At 35.3% G+C, this 15,576-nt stretch overlaps 2 protein-coding genes across 2 annotated transcripts; both read left to right on the top strand.

Annotated features, from left to right (window-relative positions):
• Window positions 1-683: 683 nt before the first annotated feature.
• On the top strand, window positions 684-3,449 carry LOC129947092 (uncharacterized protein K02A2.6-like). The gene is made up of 2 exons (XM_056057529.1): window positions 684-2,750; window positions 2,904-3,449. The coding sequence occupies exons 1-2, from the start codon at window positions 684-686 to the stop codon at window positions 3,447-3,449; spliced, it is 2,613 nt and encodes an 870-aa protein (XP_055913504.1).
• A 222-nt stretch (window positions 3,450-3,671) lies between these two features.
• On the top strand, window positions 3,672-4,745 carry LOC129947081 (uncharacterized protein K02A2.6-like). Its single transcript, XM_056057520.1, has one exon. It carries the CDS (start codon window positions 3,672-3,674, stop codon window positions 4,743-4,745), a length of 1,074 nt encoding a protein of 357 aa, XP_055913495.1.
• Window positions 4,746-15,576: the final 10,831 nt, after the last annotated feature.

Genomic DNA, 15,576 nt, shown 5'->3' with positions numbered 1-15,576 from the left:
AGATTTACATTTATAATTAGTTAGTGGTCAATTTAAAATTTAAAAGAGGTTTTGAGATATCGCAAAGAGAAATACTGCCTATAGAATTAATGAATGATTTCAAAAGTTTGCCAAATAATTAAATTGTGAAGGGTAGACATTTCTTGTTTTTGTATTTATATTTTAGCGTAATGAATGAGCGACCCTATAGAGAATTAGGAAAGTTCTTAGTAACCAGAATGCCAATAGGTTGTCTAGACTACAAACAGTAAAATTTGTTTAAATGGACGAATATTATATATAAAATTGTTATATCGTGTCAATTATGATTCTCTTTCTCCAAACTCTCAATTGTCAAATACCTAAGTTACTTTATGTATTCAGTCTGTTAATAACCTTTGAGCAATCAACACTTAAATAATATAATATGAAATATTGAATAAATAACTAAAGTCCAAGGATTACTGTATTTTATTTGAGTAACGATACAATAAGTGGCGACGAGGATAGAGCGGATTCACAAATTAAAGAAAATCAATGAGAAAAGCTTAAAAAAAAAAGAAGCACGCGGTCTTACAATACAAAAAAAAAGAAATAAAACAAACTGCATGAATAGATTTTTTTTAATTGATATTAAATAAATACATACACGAGTTAACATTATATACAGATAAAAAAAATTCGATATTCAGTGAAATTAAAATATGACACAACCCGTAGTTGTTCAGTCACTCCAAACTCCATTTTCTATCGAACCATATGACAAAAATATCAAATGGAGCCGTTGGGTTGATAGATTTGAGACTGCGATTGCCCTTTTTGACCACCCTATTGAAAAAAAGGTCAAATTGCTCCTCCACTACATGGGAAGTGAAGCATACAACGTTCTTTGCGATAAAGTGTCACCAGACAAACCATCAACCAAATCATATGACGACATCATTAAAACTTTATCCGAGTTCTTCGACCCAACTCCAAATGAAATATTGGAAAACTATCGCTTCCATTTGCGAAAACAGCAGGACGAAGAAACCTGTGAAGAATTTCTGAATGCACTTAGGCGTTTATCAATTGGGTGTAAGTTTGGTTCATACTTACAAACCGCTTTACGAAACCAATTTGTATTTGGTCTAAAAAATCAACGCATTCAAAATCGGCTTCTAGAAAAAGAACAACTTACTCTATCGTCAGCACTAGACACCGCCAAGGCCATAGAGGTATCAGAAAAAGGTGGTGCGGAGTTACACAAAGAGAAAGAATTGACATCTGATGTGAATTTCGTAAAAGAAAATAACAAAAAGAAAAAAAACACTTGGGAAAATAAATCAAGTACAAATCCAATAAGAACATCGTCATCGACGAATTTTGTTTGTTATCGGTGTAACAGCACGGAGCATTTAGCAACCAAATGCAAGTATAAAAACTCAATGTGCTCATACTGCAATACAAAGGGGCATCTACAGCGAGCTTGTTTTAAGATGAGACGAAATGGAAGAGGAGCTACAAATCAATTAGAAGAAGAGACCGGTGCCGAGAACATTTGTGTTGATGAAATCTGCCACATATCAGATGAGCTTTTGCAGATCGACGACCCAAGCCAGGTAACACTTCGTTCCAAAATGTGTTGCGAACTTATTGTTAATGACATTCCTTTTATTTTTCAAATAGATACTGGGTCACCTGTAACTGTTGTCGGTCTATCAGATGCAAAGAAACAATTTGGCAAACTTCATTTACAAGAAAACGATACGGAGCTGGTTAGTTTTTGCGGAAAGAAGCTGGAATGCTTTGGTTATGTTAACGTCAAGGTTAAAACAAAGCAAAACGTGGTTAACCTCAAAATGTACATCGTTCGATCGCAACGAAACCCTTTGCTGGGTCGTGAATGGCTTCGACAGATCAAATTAGATTGGGGTCAACTTTTCGAAAAACAATTAGATACAGTAATGCAAATACAACAAGACAAAGCTAAATTCTCAGTAATTGACGAACTAGTTAATAAGTACCCTAAGGTATTTTCCAAAACAGCAGGAAAAATCACAGGAATACAGGCACGGTTACATATGAAAGAAAATGCCTCCCCGATTTTCATCAAAGCGCGTCGCGTGGCATTTCCATTAATAAAAGCGGTTGAAGATGAACTGGAGAAGTTAGTGGCAAGCGATATTTTGGAACCAGTGGATACGTGTGAGTGGGCTACACCGATAGTTGCTGTTCGCAAGCGAAATAACCAAGTTCGAATCTGTAGCGATTATAAAGCCACAGTCAACAAATTTTTAAATATCGATGAATATCCGTTGCCATCAATTGATGAACTATTCACCTCAATGGCTGGGGGAAAAAAATTTACAAAAATCGACCTGTCCAAAGCCTACTTGCAGTTAGAAATACACCCAGATGATCGTGATTATCTAACGTTGAGCACCCATAAAGGGTTATATCGGCCTAAAAGAATGATGTTTGGGATAGCGTGTGCACCAGCAAAATGGCAACGGCATATGGAGCAAATTTTGAGTGATATCCCAGGTGTAAAAGTGTTTTTAGATGACATAAAAATCACAGCGGAAAATGATTCGGTTCACTTACAGCGTTTGGAAGAAGTACTTCGAAGATTAAATCATTACAATATGCGAGTGAATTTGGATAAGTCTGAATTTATGGTAGATCGTATAGAATATTGTGGGTATATGATAGACTGCAAAGGAATTCATAAAATGAGAAGCAAAATTGACGCGATCCAAAACATGAAACAGCCAAGCAATAAAGACGAAGTAAGAGCTTTCGTGGGTCTCATAAATTACTATGGAAGATTTTTAAAAGGGTTGAGTACGATTTTATATCCTATAAATAACCTTTTAAAGGACAAGGTATTTTTTTATTGGGATGAGGATTGTGAAAAATCATTTCAATAAGTAAAAAAACAGATGCAGTCAGATGTTATATTAGCCCATTACGATCCAAAATTGCCATTAATACTGGCAACAGATGCTAGTCCATACGGAGTGGGTGCAGTTCTCAGCCATGTCTACCCAGATAAGAGCGAAAGGCCTATTCAATACGCATCACAAACACTATCACAAGTTCAACAAAAATACAGCCAAGTGGATAGGGAAGCATACGCGATCATCTTTGGTATTAAAAAATTCTACCAGTACGTGTATGCTAGGCGATTTACTTTAGTCACTGACAACAAGCCAATATCCCAGATTTTGTCACCACATAGAGGACTACCAACACTTTCAGCTACATGTATGCAACATTATGCAATTTTTCTTGAATCATTTGACTATGACATTCAGTATAGAAAATCAAAAGAAAATGCAAATGCCGATGCAATGTCACGTTTACCTGTAGCAGAAAAGTACAATGCCATTGAGGAAATCGATTTACTTGAAGTTGACGCCATCACGAAATTGCCTGTGACAGTGGATCAATTAAGCAAAGCAACTGAAAGAGATGAGCAAGTTTAAACTTTAATAAAGGCATTGCAGTTCGGGAGGGAATGTGATTCCAAGGACAGATTTGGAATTAATCAAACCGAATTTGCGATGCAGCAAGGGTGTTTAATGAGAAACATACGAGTATATGTACCGAAGGAGTTAAGAGCACGAGTCTTAGCCGAATTACACTCTTCTCATTTTGGAATGACCAAAATGAAAACACTGGCCAGAGGATATTGCTGGTGGTAAAATATGGATCGTGATATCGAGCAAATGGTGATGAACTGCACAGACTGTCAACTTACACGACCAGAAGCAAACAAAATTCATACCACACATTTCTGGGAAATGCCGGGAAAGCCGTTTGAGCGGGTACATGCAGATTTCGCTGGCCCATTTAGAGGTAATTACTTTTTTATTCTAGTTGATGCCTTCACTAAGTGGCCAGAGGTGCACGTAATCCCAAATTTGACGACAGAAATAACGATACAAAAATGTCGAGAAATTTTCAGTACATTTGGCTTACCGAAAATATTTGTTAGCGATTGGGGATCACAGTTCATGGCGGATAGTTTTCAGAGATTTTTGAAAAACAATGGCATTCAGCACAAGCAAGGTGCTCCATACCACCCATCGACAAATGGTCTTGTCGAACGTTATGTGCAAACCTTTAAAAACAAACTTAAAGCAATTAATTGTAACAAAAAGTTAATAAGTCAAGAATTATCAAACATTTTATTCGCTTACAGACGTGCTATACATCCAGCTACTGGGAAATCTCCATCAATGCTCATGTTTGGACATCAAATAAGATCGCGCCTGGACTTAATGCTACCAGTTGAAAACAAAATACATCGAAATAATTTCAATGAGAACATCAAACCCAAATTTTTATTAAATGAAAGGGTTGCAGTGCGAGATTATTTATCAGCAGTTAAATGGAAATTCGGTAAAGTGATTGAAATTGTCGGACAATTACATTTCATGGTGAAGTTAGATGATGGGCGAATCTGGAAAAGGCATACCGAGCAAATGCGCAAGGTTGGTAAAGAGGTGAGATCTAGAGAACTATTTATATGCAACAAGGAAAATGATATCATTGAGGAGGAGAACGAAGGTCCAAGTACATCAATGGAATTACCAATTAAACCACAAAGAACCACTAGTATAGCAACAGAGACAACGGAGGTGCCAATAGTTTCTGAGGCAGGCGATGAACCGGCAGCGGATGCAGGAGGTTCAGGTAAGGAAAATAATCAGGAAGTGTTAAGACGATCAGAGAGACAAAGAAGGAAACCGGATAAATGGGGTTACGAGAAGATGTAACTGTAATAGAATTACAGCCTTCATTCATCCACTCATTAGTATAAAATAATATTACTTCAAGGAAATTGTATTAAAGTATTTTAAATTTGTTTTGGATTTTATATTTTATATCTAATATTGAATTTGTTTGTAAACTTAAAACAAAACATAAAATCTCCTTGAGGGGAAGAGCTGTTATATCGTGTCAATTATGATTCTCTTTCTCCAAACTCTCAATTGTCAAATACCTAAGTTACTTTATGTATTCAGTCTGTTAATAACCTTTGAGCAATCAACACTTAAATAATATAATATGAAATATTGAATAAATAACTAAAGTCCAAGGATTACTGTATTTAATTTGAGTAACGATACAATAAAAATGAGCAACGCTAGGATAACAAAAATCGAGTGAAACTAAATCCCAATCATTTCGAAGGATTCTTAAAACTTTCCGAATTCATTCAATGATAGTTTGACGTGTTTGTAGGTATTATAAGTTTGGGTGTATTCATAAAAGTCAGCCTAACTAAGAGCTGCGTTATCTGCATTCACTGTCGGGCAGAGTGTGCAGCTGAATTTGTTTGGCTGCAGAAAGAGCAGGAATCATTCAAATAATTTGTACAACAACAAGAAGGACGAAGCGGCACTGACTCGTAAAGAATATAAGTACCTACCTATTAAGTAATGGCAAACATTTTGTTAATTTTTTGATGATATGCATTTTTTGGCAATATGCATGCGATAATTTTTTAAGCTTAAAAATTGTTTCGTTATAACTTTCTTTCTATTTTTTATTGCAAGATATTTGTGCCAATTATAATTTTCTTTGTAAATAAAAAATTAAGTTCAACAAAATTAGTTTGACATCCATTTTTCTCTGACGTTTATAAACTTTGTTTACATATAAATCGGACTAAGTCAGACCTTTTTGTAGAATGCATTAATGCGATTAGACCAGCGCAGATTTTCTGCGTTTATGAATACACCCTTTATTTCATTCCTCCGACACAATTGGTTTAAATGTCTAGTTTAACTACTATTTTAACATCCCTGATATTTCTCTACCCCAACTGGATAGTGAAAAATCAGTTTTATATTTCATGTATAAACATAAACAACTATGCATGCGCACTAAACTTAGTGATATTTTTACAGTTCTATCAAAAAATATCCTCAATCCTAACTGACCAAAAATATTTTAAATTTTTAGAAAGCAATAGAAAAAAAACAACAAATTAATTTCCCTTCATTGAGGAACATGAGTATAAAGGAAAAGGAAAGTCAAATTCTTTTTAATAATCATGAATTCATGATGGCAAAATAAGAGCAAACAATACTCCCTTGTATAATTATATGAACATAGAAAGAGAAGGAGAGAGTTCCATAATTCGTAGTGCTTTTGCTAGTAAATAGTTTGAAGCTCAGCAACAGTTTTTTGTAGTTGTTGTTCACTATTTGAAAAGCTACTCTTTTTGTGAGCTGAAAAAGATGATATGTAATATCATTTAGCACGTATTGATAAAAATAATGAAGGAGACGTTTAAAAAAAGTTGCTGATCGGGGGTATGAGAAACAATAGGAACAAGAAAATAAAATATTTGTTGCTATTTCGAAGTGTAATAACTTTTAAAGATGGAATTCCGAATTCCACTAACAATACAAGATTAATAGGAAAACTTTTGCATTTCTTTTAAGAGTATTTAGGTGGGTAGAGATTTCTATAAACTTTCAGCGCTATACCTCAAAGTTGTCTCTCTTGCTCGTAAGGAGAACTTGGTAATGATTGACGTGTTTTTAAACCATTCACATCAGGCGAAAGAGAAAATAGAAGAAGAATAAATAGGTTGAATTTGGTGGTAATGGTAACATATGGAAAGGAATAAGAGGTTAGCTGAGGTTATAAAGATGTAGAGCTTTTATTACCATTTTTTACACAATCTTTTTCAGTTATGTATATACGTATAAATTCGATTTATACACTTATATTTGAGTGCAATATACCTACGGTGACCATATTTTCCGAGACAAAATTTCAGTACCCAAAAAATGAAAAATGTTGACCAGTTTTCAAGGTCTTTTTTACTTCATTGAGTAATAGTAAATAAAACTTTAAACTCTTTTATATCAAAGGTATTTGCTAGTCAAACAACTTTGACATCGAATTACAATATATTAATACCTACCTGATTTATGAAGGAGTTATTATAGAGTATTTCCATTCATCTAAGAACTCACCATTACTTAAAGAAACGTAAAAAATTTTACAAAGTGGTGTAGCAAGTATATTAGCACAAGTATTTAAAACAACAAACAACAAAAACTGTTTTCAAGAGATAAAAGTACTTGTAAGACGTCGTCTTCAGATATAACTGCAAATTACCAAGATCAACCATAGCATATGAATATATTGTGTAAGCATAGTCTAATTTGAGATTAATAAAATTGGATTGAAAAAACGACGCGAAATTATTGCAAATTATATTAATATTATTGGACAACACATTATTATAAGTCATGCTAGATGGAATCCCAGTTGAGTTTCTTTTCGTGTTAATAAATGACCAAAAACTCTTAGGGTTTTTCTTAATATTCGATTCAAGAGACGAGTTACATTGCTTGAATACATTTTTTTTTCAAAAACTCATACTCTCTTCTAATTTGTTTGAACTGTTCATTTAAAAGAATTAAAGATTTTATTAAGTGTATTCATTATATTTTTCAGTCTTCAATCCTGATATACTTTTGTTGAACCAAATAGGTTTATTTGAACTTTTAAATAAATTTTTTTTGAGGAGCGTAGGAAGAAACTGCTGAATCTAAAATGTTCCGAAACAGAGTAAAAGCTTGTTTAGTATCTTTACTACTTAAGATATGGTGCCAATCTACAGTGTTTAAATAAGTTTTTATGGAATCATAATTAGCTTTTTTATAATCATACAATTGTGATTGTGAATTAGATTCATTTAAAATGGAAAAATTAAAAACTATTTCAACTACATTGAGATGAATGCTATTTTCTAACATTTTATAAGATGGTTCATTACATTGAGTTTCAAGGTAATTATCAATACTAATTAAATACGACCAAAAGAATTAGAAATATTGTTGATTTGATACGTATTTAAGGCTGATAAACTATCAATAACATTATATTCATAATCTTTGGCAACATTATAAGCTTTTCATCGTCTGAGAATTTCCAGTTAATATTAGCAAGTCGAAATCACCAACAACTACAAAATAGCAATTTTCATCTTTATCATTAGCAATGTCTACAATATTTTTAAAGTGAGACTCATACAAAAGATTTTGAGATGAAGGTGGGATACATGATACGAAAATATATAAATGAATACATTTAAAAGATTGAATAAATAGATCTACACAAACACAAATCTTGTCAAATTGAAAATGTTGACATTTCTCGAAGTTTCAAGGTCCCTAGAGTCGAAAAAAAAGATTTTTTAGATTTCCGTACGTCCATACGTTCGCGACGTTTTTTTCGTCCTGCATAGCTCAAGAACCAGAAGAGATATCGACTTCAAATAAATTCTGTTATACAGATAATAAGGCAGGAAGATGCAGAAAGGGCTCTCAAGAAAATTGCGTGGGTGGTTTTTTTACCTTAGCAGTTTGAACAAAAGGTGAGAATTTTGGTTAACCCTAAATATGTTACGAACCAAAAACTCTAGAGGCTTGAATTAAATTTTATATAATATATTGTAAAGTGATACCAAATAGGTATATTTTTATTGAAAAAAAATTAATATAACGTTTTTTTTTTATAAATCAATAAAACTGAAAAAAAATTTGTCACCTCCAAAATTTTACGACTGAAATATGATTTCATCTCTAAAACAATTTTTTGCAACGAAGAATAATGTTTTTGACATCTGATAAAATTTTGAGAAAAATCTAATTAACAGTTTTTTTTTTAAATAAAAATCAAAAAAAAACATTACTCAAAGTTCGTAAAAATTGAATATCGATTCAAATATCTTTTCAAAAACTTGAAATTTAGGCTTCAAGCTTATTTTATCTTATAGGAAATATTGTTTTCAACATTTTGAAAAATGTTGAGAAAAATCGAATTGACAGTTTTTTTACAAAAAAATAAAAAACTAAAAAAATTTATAAAAGTTGGTAAAAATTGATTTGCGACTCAAATATCTCTTCAAAAATTTTAAAATATTGGCTTCAAACTAATTTTATCTTATTAGAAATATTGTTTTTAACATTTAGAAAAATTTTTAAAAAATTCGAATTGACAGTTTTTTACAAAAAATAAAACTCTAAAAAAAACAGTACTAAAACTTGGTAAAAATTTACTTTCGGTTCAAATAGCTTTTCAAAAATTAAAAATATTGGTTTCAAACTTATTTTATTTCACAGAAAATATCGTTTTCGATATTTAGTAATTTTTATATAAAATTCCAACAGTCCGTTATTTCATAAAAAATAAAATCTACATAAAATAGTATGCAAATTTGGTAAAAATTGATACGAGTACATATAGACAAACTTTTAAGCAAGACAAATCGACAGACGGGATGGGAAGTTATCAGTGTGGGTCGCATCCCAGCCTCTTTTTCCGTTTTTTGAATGGTTCAAAAACTGCTTAACTTGTACACTAGTTGGCCACAAAGATGATTGAAGAACAGCATCGAAAGATTTTGAAGGTACACCAAGTTGAAAATGTATAAAAAGCAGTTTAGAAATATCTGCATCTTTCTTCACCAATTTAGCGTAAACAAGATTCTCTGCTGGCAGATTTAACTTTTGTGCATCAAATTTCGTAATGTCATTTTCATTGACAGTATTTTTAAGCCGAGAAACATGTATAAAGCATAGTTTAGGTACAGAAGGAAGAACGGAGACGGCGAGAACATCGCCGCCTATTTAATGTTTTTGCTTCCTACACTTACTAGTACCTGCAACATTATTGTTCTCTGTAACATTATTGCTTACAACAGCTTCAGCAACATCATTATCAACAGAAACAAGTTTTTCACTTTCACATGCAAGATTATTGTTAATAACAGCGCCAGCAACATAATCATCAACCGCAACAAGTTTTTCACTTTCGCTCGCATCACGATCATTAATAGCAACAAATTTTACTCTATCAACATTAACATCAGCAATATCATCAACATCACCAACGTTACCGCGAGCGTCAACAACAACAACATCTGTTTCAATTGAATTGTTATTATCACTGTTGTAATTGTTGCTAACATCGATTATTTGCATAGGAACATTTTTTAAATTTGATGTTAATTTGACTTTATTGGAATTTGATAACGTAGAAGTTGATAACAATTTAGTTGATGAGGAAGTGAGAGAGAAACGCAAAGGAACGTTATTTTTTTTAACAAAGATCGACTTTGAGGTGTAGAGGTTTCTCCGAGAGGAACTTTTTTGTTTTTGTAATTGACTGTTTCTTTTTATCAGTAACACTTAAAATTGTTGTTCTCTGAGCATGAGTAGAGATACATATACGGAACGGAACGGATGTTTTGACTTAGATGAGATCCAGAGAAGGTGTTGCACTCTGAGAAGAAAAACTTGTAGATGGAAATGGAACATCGATCATAATAGAAAGTTCTCTTAATTTGTCAATACACAGTTTTAAGGGAATAAGAATGCACTTTTCGCATTTAAAGAACAAATGTTTACTTGATTTGAATGAAAGTGATAATAATTTATAACTCGCATTTAAGAAAAAAGAAAAAGTTGCAAAAACAAAGCAAATCGAATGCAAACCAAAAGCAATGACCTCGAACCGCACACATGAGTTACAGAGACAAATCGACATTTGGCTTCTGCTAAAAAAGTCATATGCCTACAACTCAAATGGACTTGCAAAGGACGAAATACGAAAATGATGCCAGATTTTAACGTTCCTCGAGATTTAATATGGAAAAGCAAATTTTGGACTGAAAAAATTTGTGGCTGAAATTGATAAAAAAGAACGAAAAACTATACATAAGCTCGTTGCTGTTCAGAGAGAAGAAAAAAAGACAGGATGTTTTTGTATTAAATTTGTAATTTTAATTAAAAAAACGTCTTGTAGTATTCCTTGTGTTTAAGAAAATTTAACAAAAAATCTTCATTGTAATTTTCTTTCTTTAACAAGAGGTGGGAGAAAATACCCAACCTAACATTTTTCTTCTTTTTCTCGAGGAAACACCTATACAAACAACGACAACAACTGAAGTAAATAATGAGTTCTGAAAGATTAAAGAGACAGGAAGGTGCAATCTGCAATGCAAGCACATGACTGGATGCGGTCGAGTTGATCCAAACAAATATGGAGGAAGCAGAAAATGGAGAATACCACCTTCTTCGCCGCTACTATACACCGTTGGAATAGCTCGAGGAAGGAAGTATTTTGGTAGTTGTTTCTTACATTATTCTGGAATCTTACAGGTTCTAGAAATTTGGTCTTTCATCCAATAACAATACTTTTCCCCACAGGGAAATGATGCTAGTTTATTTTTATGAGAATGTTTGTGTCGAAGAAAAAAATTTGTATTGTTTGGTTAGAAATGAAAAATAAATGAAAGTCACTTGTTATCTACAAGAATCAATGCACAGAAATGCGATTTTCGTGTGGAAACGAAATAATTTGCATTGGACAGTGCCTTCGCCGTTGAATTACAAATACGAGTAGGAACGTGTAGTTACATTATGAGATGTAATAATGATATTTAGCTTTTTTTGGGTGAAGATTTGCATTCTAAGTCAAGAGCGAAATAGAAAAATTGAAATTGTTTAATTAAGTTAAGTCTTCGTCTGAAAGTACAAACCATACTTAAAAAACATTTCTATTTCAAGGTTTTATGGTTAACACTCGTGTCACCTGTATAGGGACAAGCTATTTTCGTTTCTTTTTCATAAAATAAACCTGTTGTTGGAGTCACATATTTATGGGTTATGTCCCTATTTAGGAACAAGATCTAAATTTACCTATTATTTGTGTTTGATATCAGATTAAAAGATAGTCTGATTGTTTGGGGAAATATTGTTAGTAATTTTTAGTTTATCTTTAAGAAAAAATCAACTGACAACTTTCTGAAGAAGAAACGAAAACCTACAAACAAAACAAAAAACTGATAAGTTAGCAATGGTTTCGGGCTTAATTATTAGGAGAACAGAGAAATATATTGTTATGAATATTCTGTTGATGTTTTAAGCTATAATCAATGATATACTTCAGATCGAATATTTTTACTCAAAATAAAAAACAAACTAATTTAGTGATAGACATGCAAACAAAAAATCATAAAAATCAAAAACACGTCTTGTTCTATCGAGAGTTTTATTACAAGTGATTTTTCTTAAGCAAACATATTTAAGTCTAATCGTTTAAAACTAAAATAAGTCATGAGATTAAACAGCTAGAGAGCAAAAAGATGAGAAATTAACATGATTTGCATACTTATATAATTGTATGTATGAAGAGGTAGATCGATTTAGTACTAAACGGAAGAGGGTGTTCATGTTTGTTCGAACTTATTGTTCATATTTAGGACATTTGCAAATAAATATCTCAAATGGTCAAATGGTAGACATGTGCATTCAAGAGGACACAAGCGTCCACAGGTTTTTCTCAAAACCCACCCCTGTCTATCAACTTCTACTCTCACCTCCCCGCGGTGAACATTGGGTGCCTAGTACCTCAACTGGAGATTGGGTTCCAACCCCAGTGGAAAGTTGTTGGGGGTAGCAAACGAGAGGTGTTTCCACTAAGGCACCTTATCCAGGCGGCAGCGGACGAATTCTCGAGATGGAATCAACGGTGGCTTTTACAGTTCCAGTAAGGTTGAACTACTTAGTGAACACCTTATAGGGCTTCTTCGACATATTCGGAGCGAAGGCCTGTAAGGAGCGGTTTATCCGGCTCCCCTTCCTTGGAGTTATACTAAGGATCTGGCCCTACAGGTTGGGGGTTGCGCCGTCGGGGTTACTTCCTGGCCACGTAAAAAATACCTTAAGTTTCGAAGCACCAACAAGCCACGGATACGGACGGATTCACTGTTGACAACCACGCCAACGAAATAAGGACAACGAACTTCGGATATGTACGTGGAATCTTAGGTCCCTTAACAGACCACGTGCAGCTGAACAATTAGCGGAAGCCCTAAACTGCTGCCAGGCAGATATTACAGTCATCCAAGAAGTGCGATGGGATGGACCGGGCAAACGCAAACTAAAAGATTGCGACATCTACTACGGCGACTGCTACCGAGAACAAAGACAGCGTCTATTTGGGTGTGGATTTGTTGTTGGAACTAGGCTCAGGCAAAAAGTCTTGAGTTTCAACAGTGTGAGCGAGCGCATCACGACAATCCGCATCAAGGCTAAATTCGCCAACATAAGCCTAATATGCGCGCATGCCCCAACAGAGGAGAAAGATGAAGACTCCAAAGACATATTCTTCGAGCTCTTCGACAAGACATATGAGCAGTGCCCTGGCTATGACATTAAAATTGTCTTAGGAGATTTTAATGCCAAGCTAGGAAGAGAAGACATCTTTGGTGGCATAATCGGCAGGCCTGCACAACACTACCTCCTACAACGGATACAGGCTGGTCGATTTCGCTGCGGGGCGAGACGTTCTGGTAGCTAGTCTTAATATCCACAAGGGGACATGGAAATCTCCTGATCTATCAACCGTCAACCAGATTGACCACATTGCGATAGACGCACGACACTTCTCCAGTATCCAGGATATCCGAACATTCCGAGAGGCCAACATTGACTCGGACCACTAACTCGTTGTAGATACGGTACGGCTACGGATATCCCGATAAAAGCCAAAACAAGGAAGTACTGTGAGAAGATTCGACGTTAGACGGCTACAATCGCAAGAGACTGCCATGTCCTTTTCCGATCGAGTCTCTAATAACCTCTTAAGGAGTCCTATGCTTCCTGCATTAAGCATTGAAAACCAGTGTCAACATTGCCTTGCAGCCATCAAAGATGCCGCCTCTGAGGTGCTAGGTTTCACACGGCCACCACAGCGAATCCCCTGGTTTGACGACGAATGATGGAAAAAAAGAGAGCATGAGAAGCGCGCAATCGGGGAGATAGAAGGATGCTGAAAATATGAAAAGATCGCTTCTCCAAATTATATAACGGCGATGATGACCCGAATTCCGCTGTAAGGGAGATAGAACCACTCAACCTCGGCGACGCAGATCAACAATTCCGCCTACCCAACCTTGACGAAGTGAAGATAGCTATATCTAAACTTAAGTCAAACAAAGCTGCTGGAGCTGACGGCATCGCTGGCGAACTATTCAAAGCTTGGTACGGAGCATGCACCAACTCATCTGCAAAATATGGTCGGAAGAAAGCATGCTCGATGAGTGGAATCTTAGCATAGTGCGCCCGATACATTAGAAAGGAGACCCTCTAAACTGCGCCAACTACAGAGGCATCAGTCTCCTTAACATTGCGTATAAGATCCTCTCTGCCGTATTATGTGAACGTCTGAAGCCATTCGTTAACAACCAGATTGGTCCTTATCAGTGTGGCTTCAGACCAGGAAAGTCCACTATCGAACAAATATTAACACTACGGCAGATCTTGGAAAAAAACCCAGGAGCTTCAAATCGATACCCACCGTCTCTTTATCGATTTTAAAGCCGCGTATGACAGCATCTATAGGGAAGAGCTCTACCGAGCAATGTCTAGTTTTGGCATCCCTGTCAAACTTATCCGTTTGTGCAGAATGACGATGGAGAATGCACGCTGCTCTATCAAGGTCGGAAAAGATCTTACCGATGCATTTGATGTCTAAAAAGGTTTTAGACAAGGCGATGCACTGTCATGCGACTTCTTCAACATTGTTCTGGAAAGGATTGTGCAAAACTCAATCGTCAACACTAGAGGCACAATCTTCCAAAGATCCATCCAATTACTCGGATACGCAGATGATATTGACATAATTGGAAGATCAAAGCGTGATGTCAGTGGAGCGTTTTTGAGCATTGCGACGGAAAGCGAAGAAGATGGGTTTAGTGGTCAATGATGGATAACCAAGTATATGCTGTCATCAAAAAAGGACACTGAACGACGACGTCTTGGACAAAACGTCACCATGGACAGCTATAACTTTGAGGTAGTTAAGGACTTTGTCTACCTAGGCACCGCTATTTATGCAGACAACGACACCAGCGCTGAAATCAAACGAAGAATAACTCTTGCAAATCGCTGCTTCTTTGGACTTAGAAAGCAATTGAGAAGTAAAGTCCTCCCTCGAGCATGTAAAATCACCATCTATAAGACACTCATCATCCCGGTTCTCATTTATGGCGCTGAGGCCTGGACCCTGTCAAAGAAAGATGAGAGCGTCTTAGGATGCTTCGAGAGAAAAATTCTTCGGGTGATTTTTGGTCCCGTACTCATAGATGGACAATGGAGGAGAAGATATAACGACGAACTGGACGGGCTGTACAGCGACACTGACCTAGTTAGCAGAATTAAAGTCCAACGGCTTAGATGGCTAGGTCGAGGGACGGCGAAGTAGAGGAAGACCGCGACTCAGGTGGCGCACTCAGGTGCAAGAGGACCTCAACCAACTTGGTGTGCGAAACTGGAGACAGCTAGCTAGGGACCGAGCTGGCTGGAGACGCTTGTTGGTTGAGGCCCAGGTCCGCCCCGGACTGTAGCGCCACCTTAAGTAAGTAAGTAAATAAATATCTCTTACAGACGGAATGGAAAATTATCAGTGTGGGTCGCATCACAACATCTTTTTGAATAATGAATAACCTCACCTTAATGTATACCTACGAGTACATTGAACATTTTTGTTGATAACAAATGTTAGCTAGTTATT

This window comes from Eupeodes corollae, chromosome 1 (genome assembly GCF_945859685.1).
Source record: "Eupeodes corollae chromosome 1, idEupCoro1.1, whole genome shotgun sequence".
NCBI lineage: Eukaryota > Metazoa > Arthropoda > Insecta > Diptera > Syrphidae > Eupeodes > Eupeodes corollae.
The sequence above is the reverse complement of the archived record's forward strand: the minus strand, read 5'-3'. Positions and strand labels throughout refer to the sequence as shown.

Bases quoted from the DNA above. Each gene is read 5' to 3' on its own strand.
- LOC129947092 (XM_056057529.1), top strand. From the start codon at position 684: ATGACACAACCCGTAGTTGTTCAGTCACTCCAAACTCCATTTTCTATC. The intron at 2,751-2,903 runs GTAAGAGCTTTC...GTAAAAAAACAG, and splicing joins AGCCAAGCAATAAAGACGAA to ATGCAGTCAGATGTTATATT.
- LOC129947081 (XM_056057520.1), top strand. From the start codon at position 3,672: ATGGATCGTGATATCGAGCAAATGGTGATGAACTGCACAGACTGTCAA.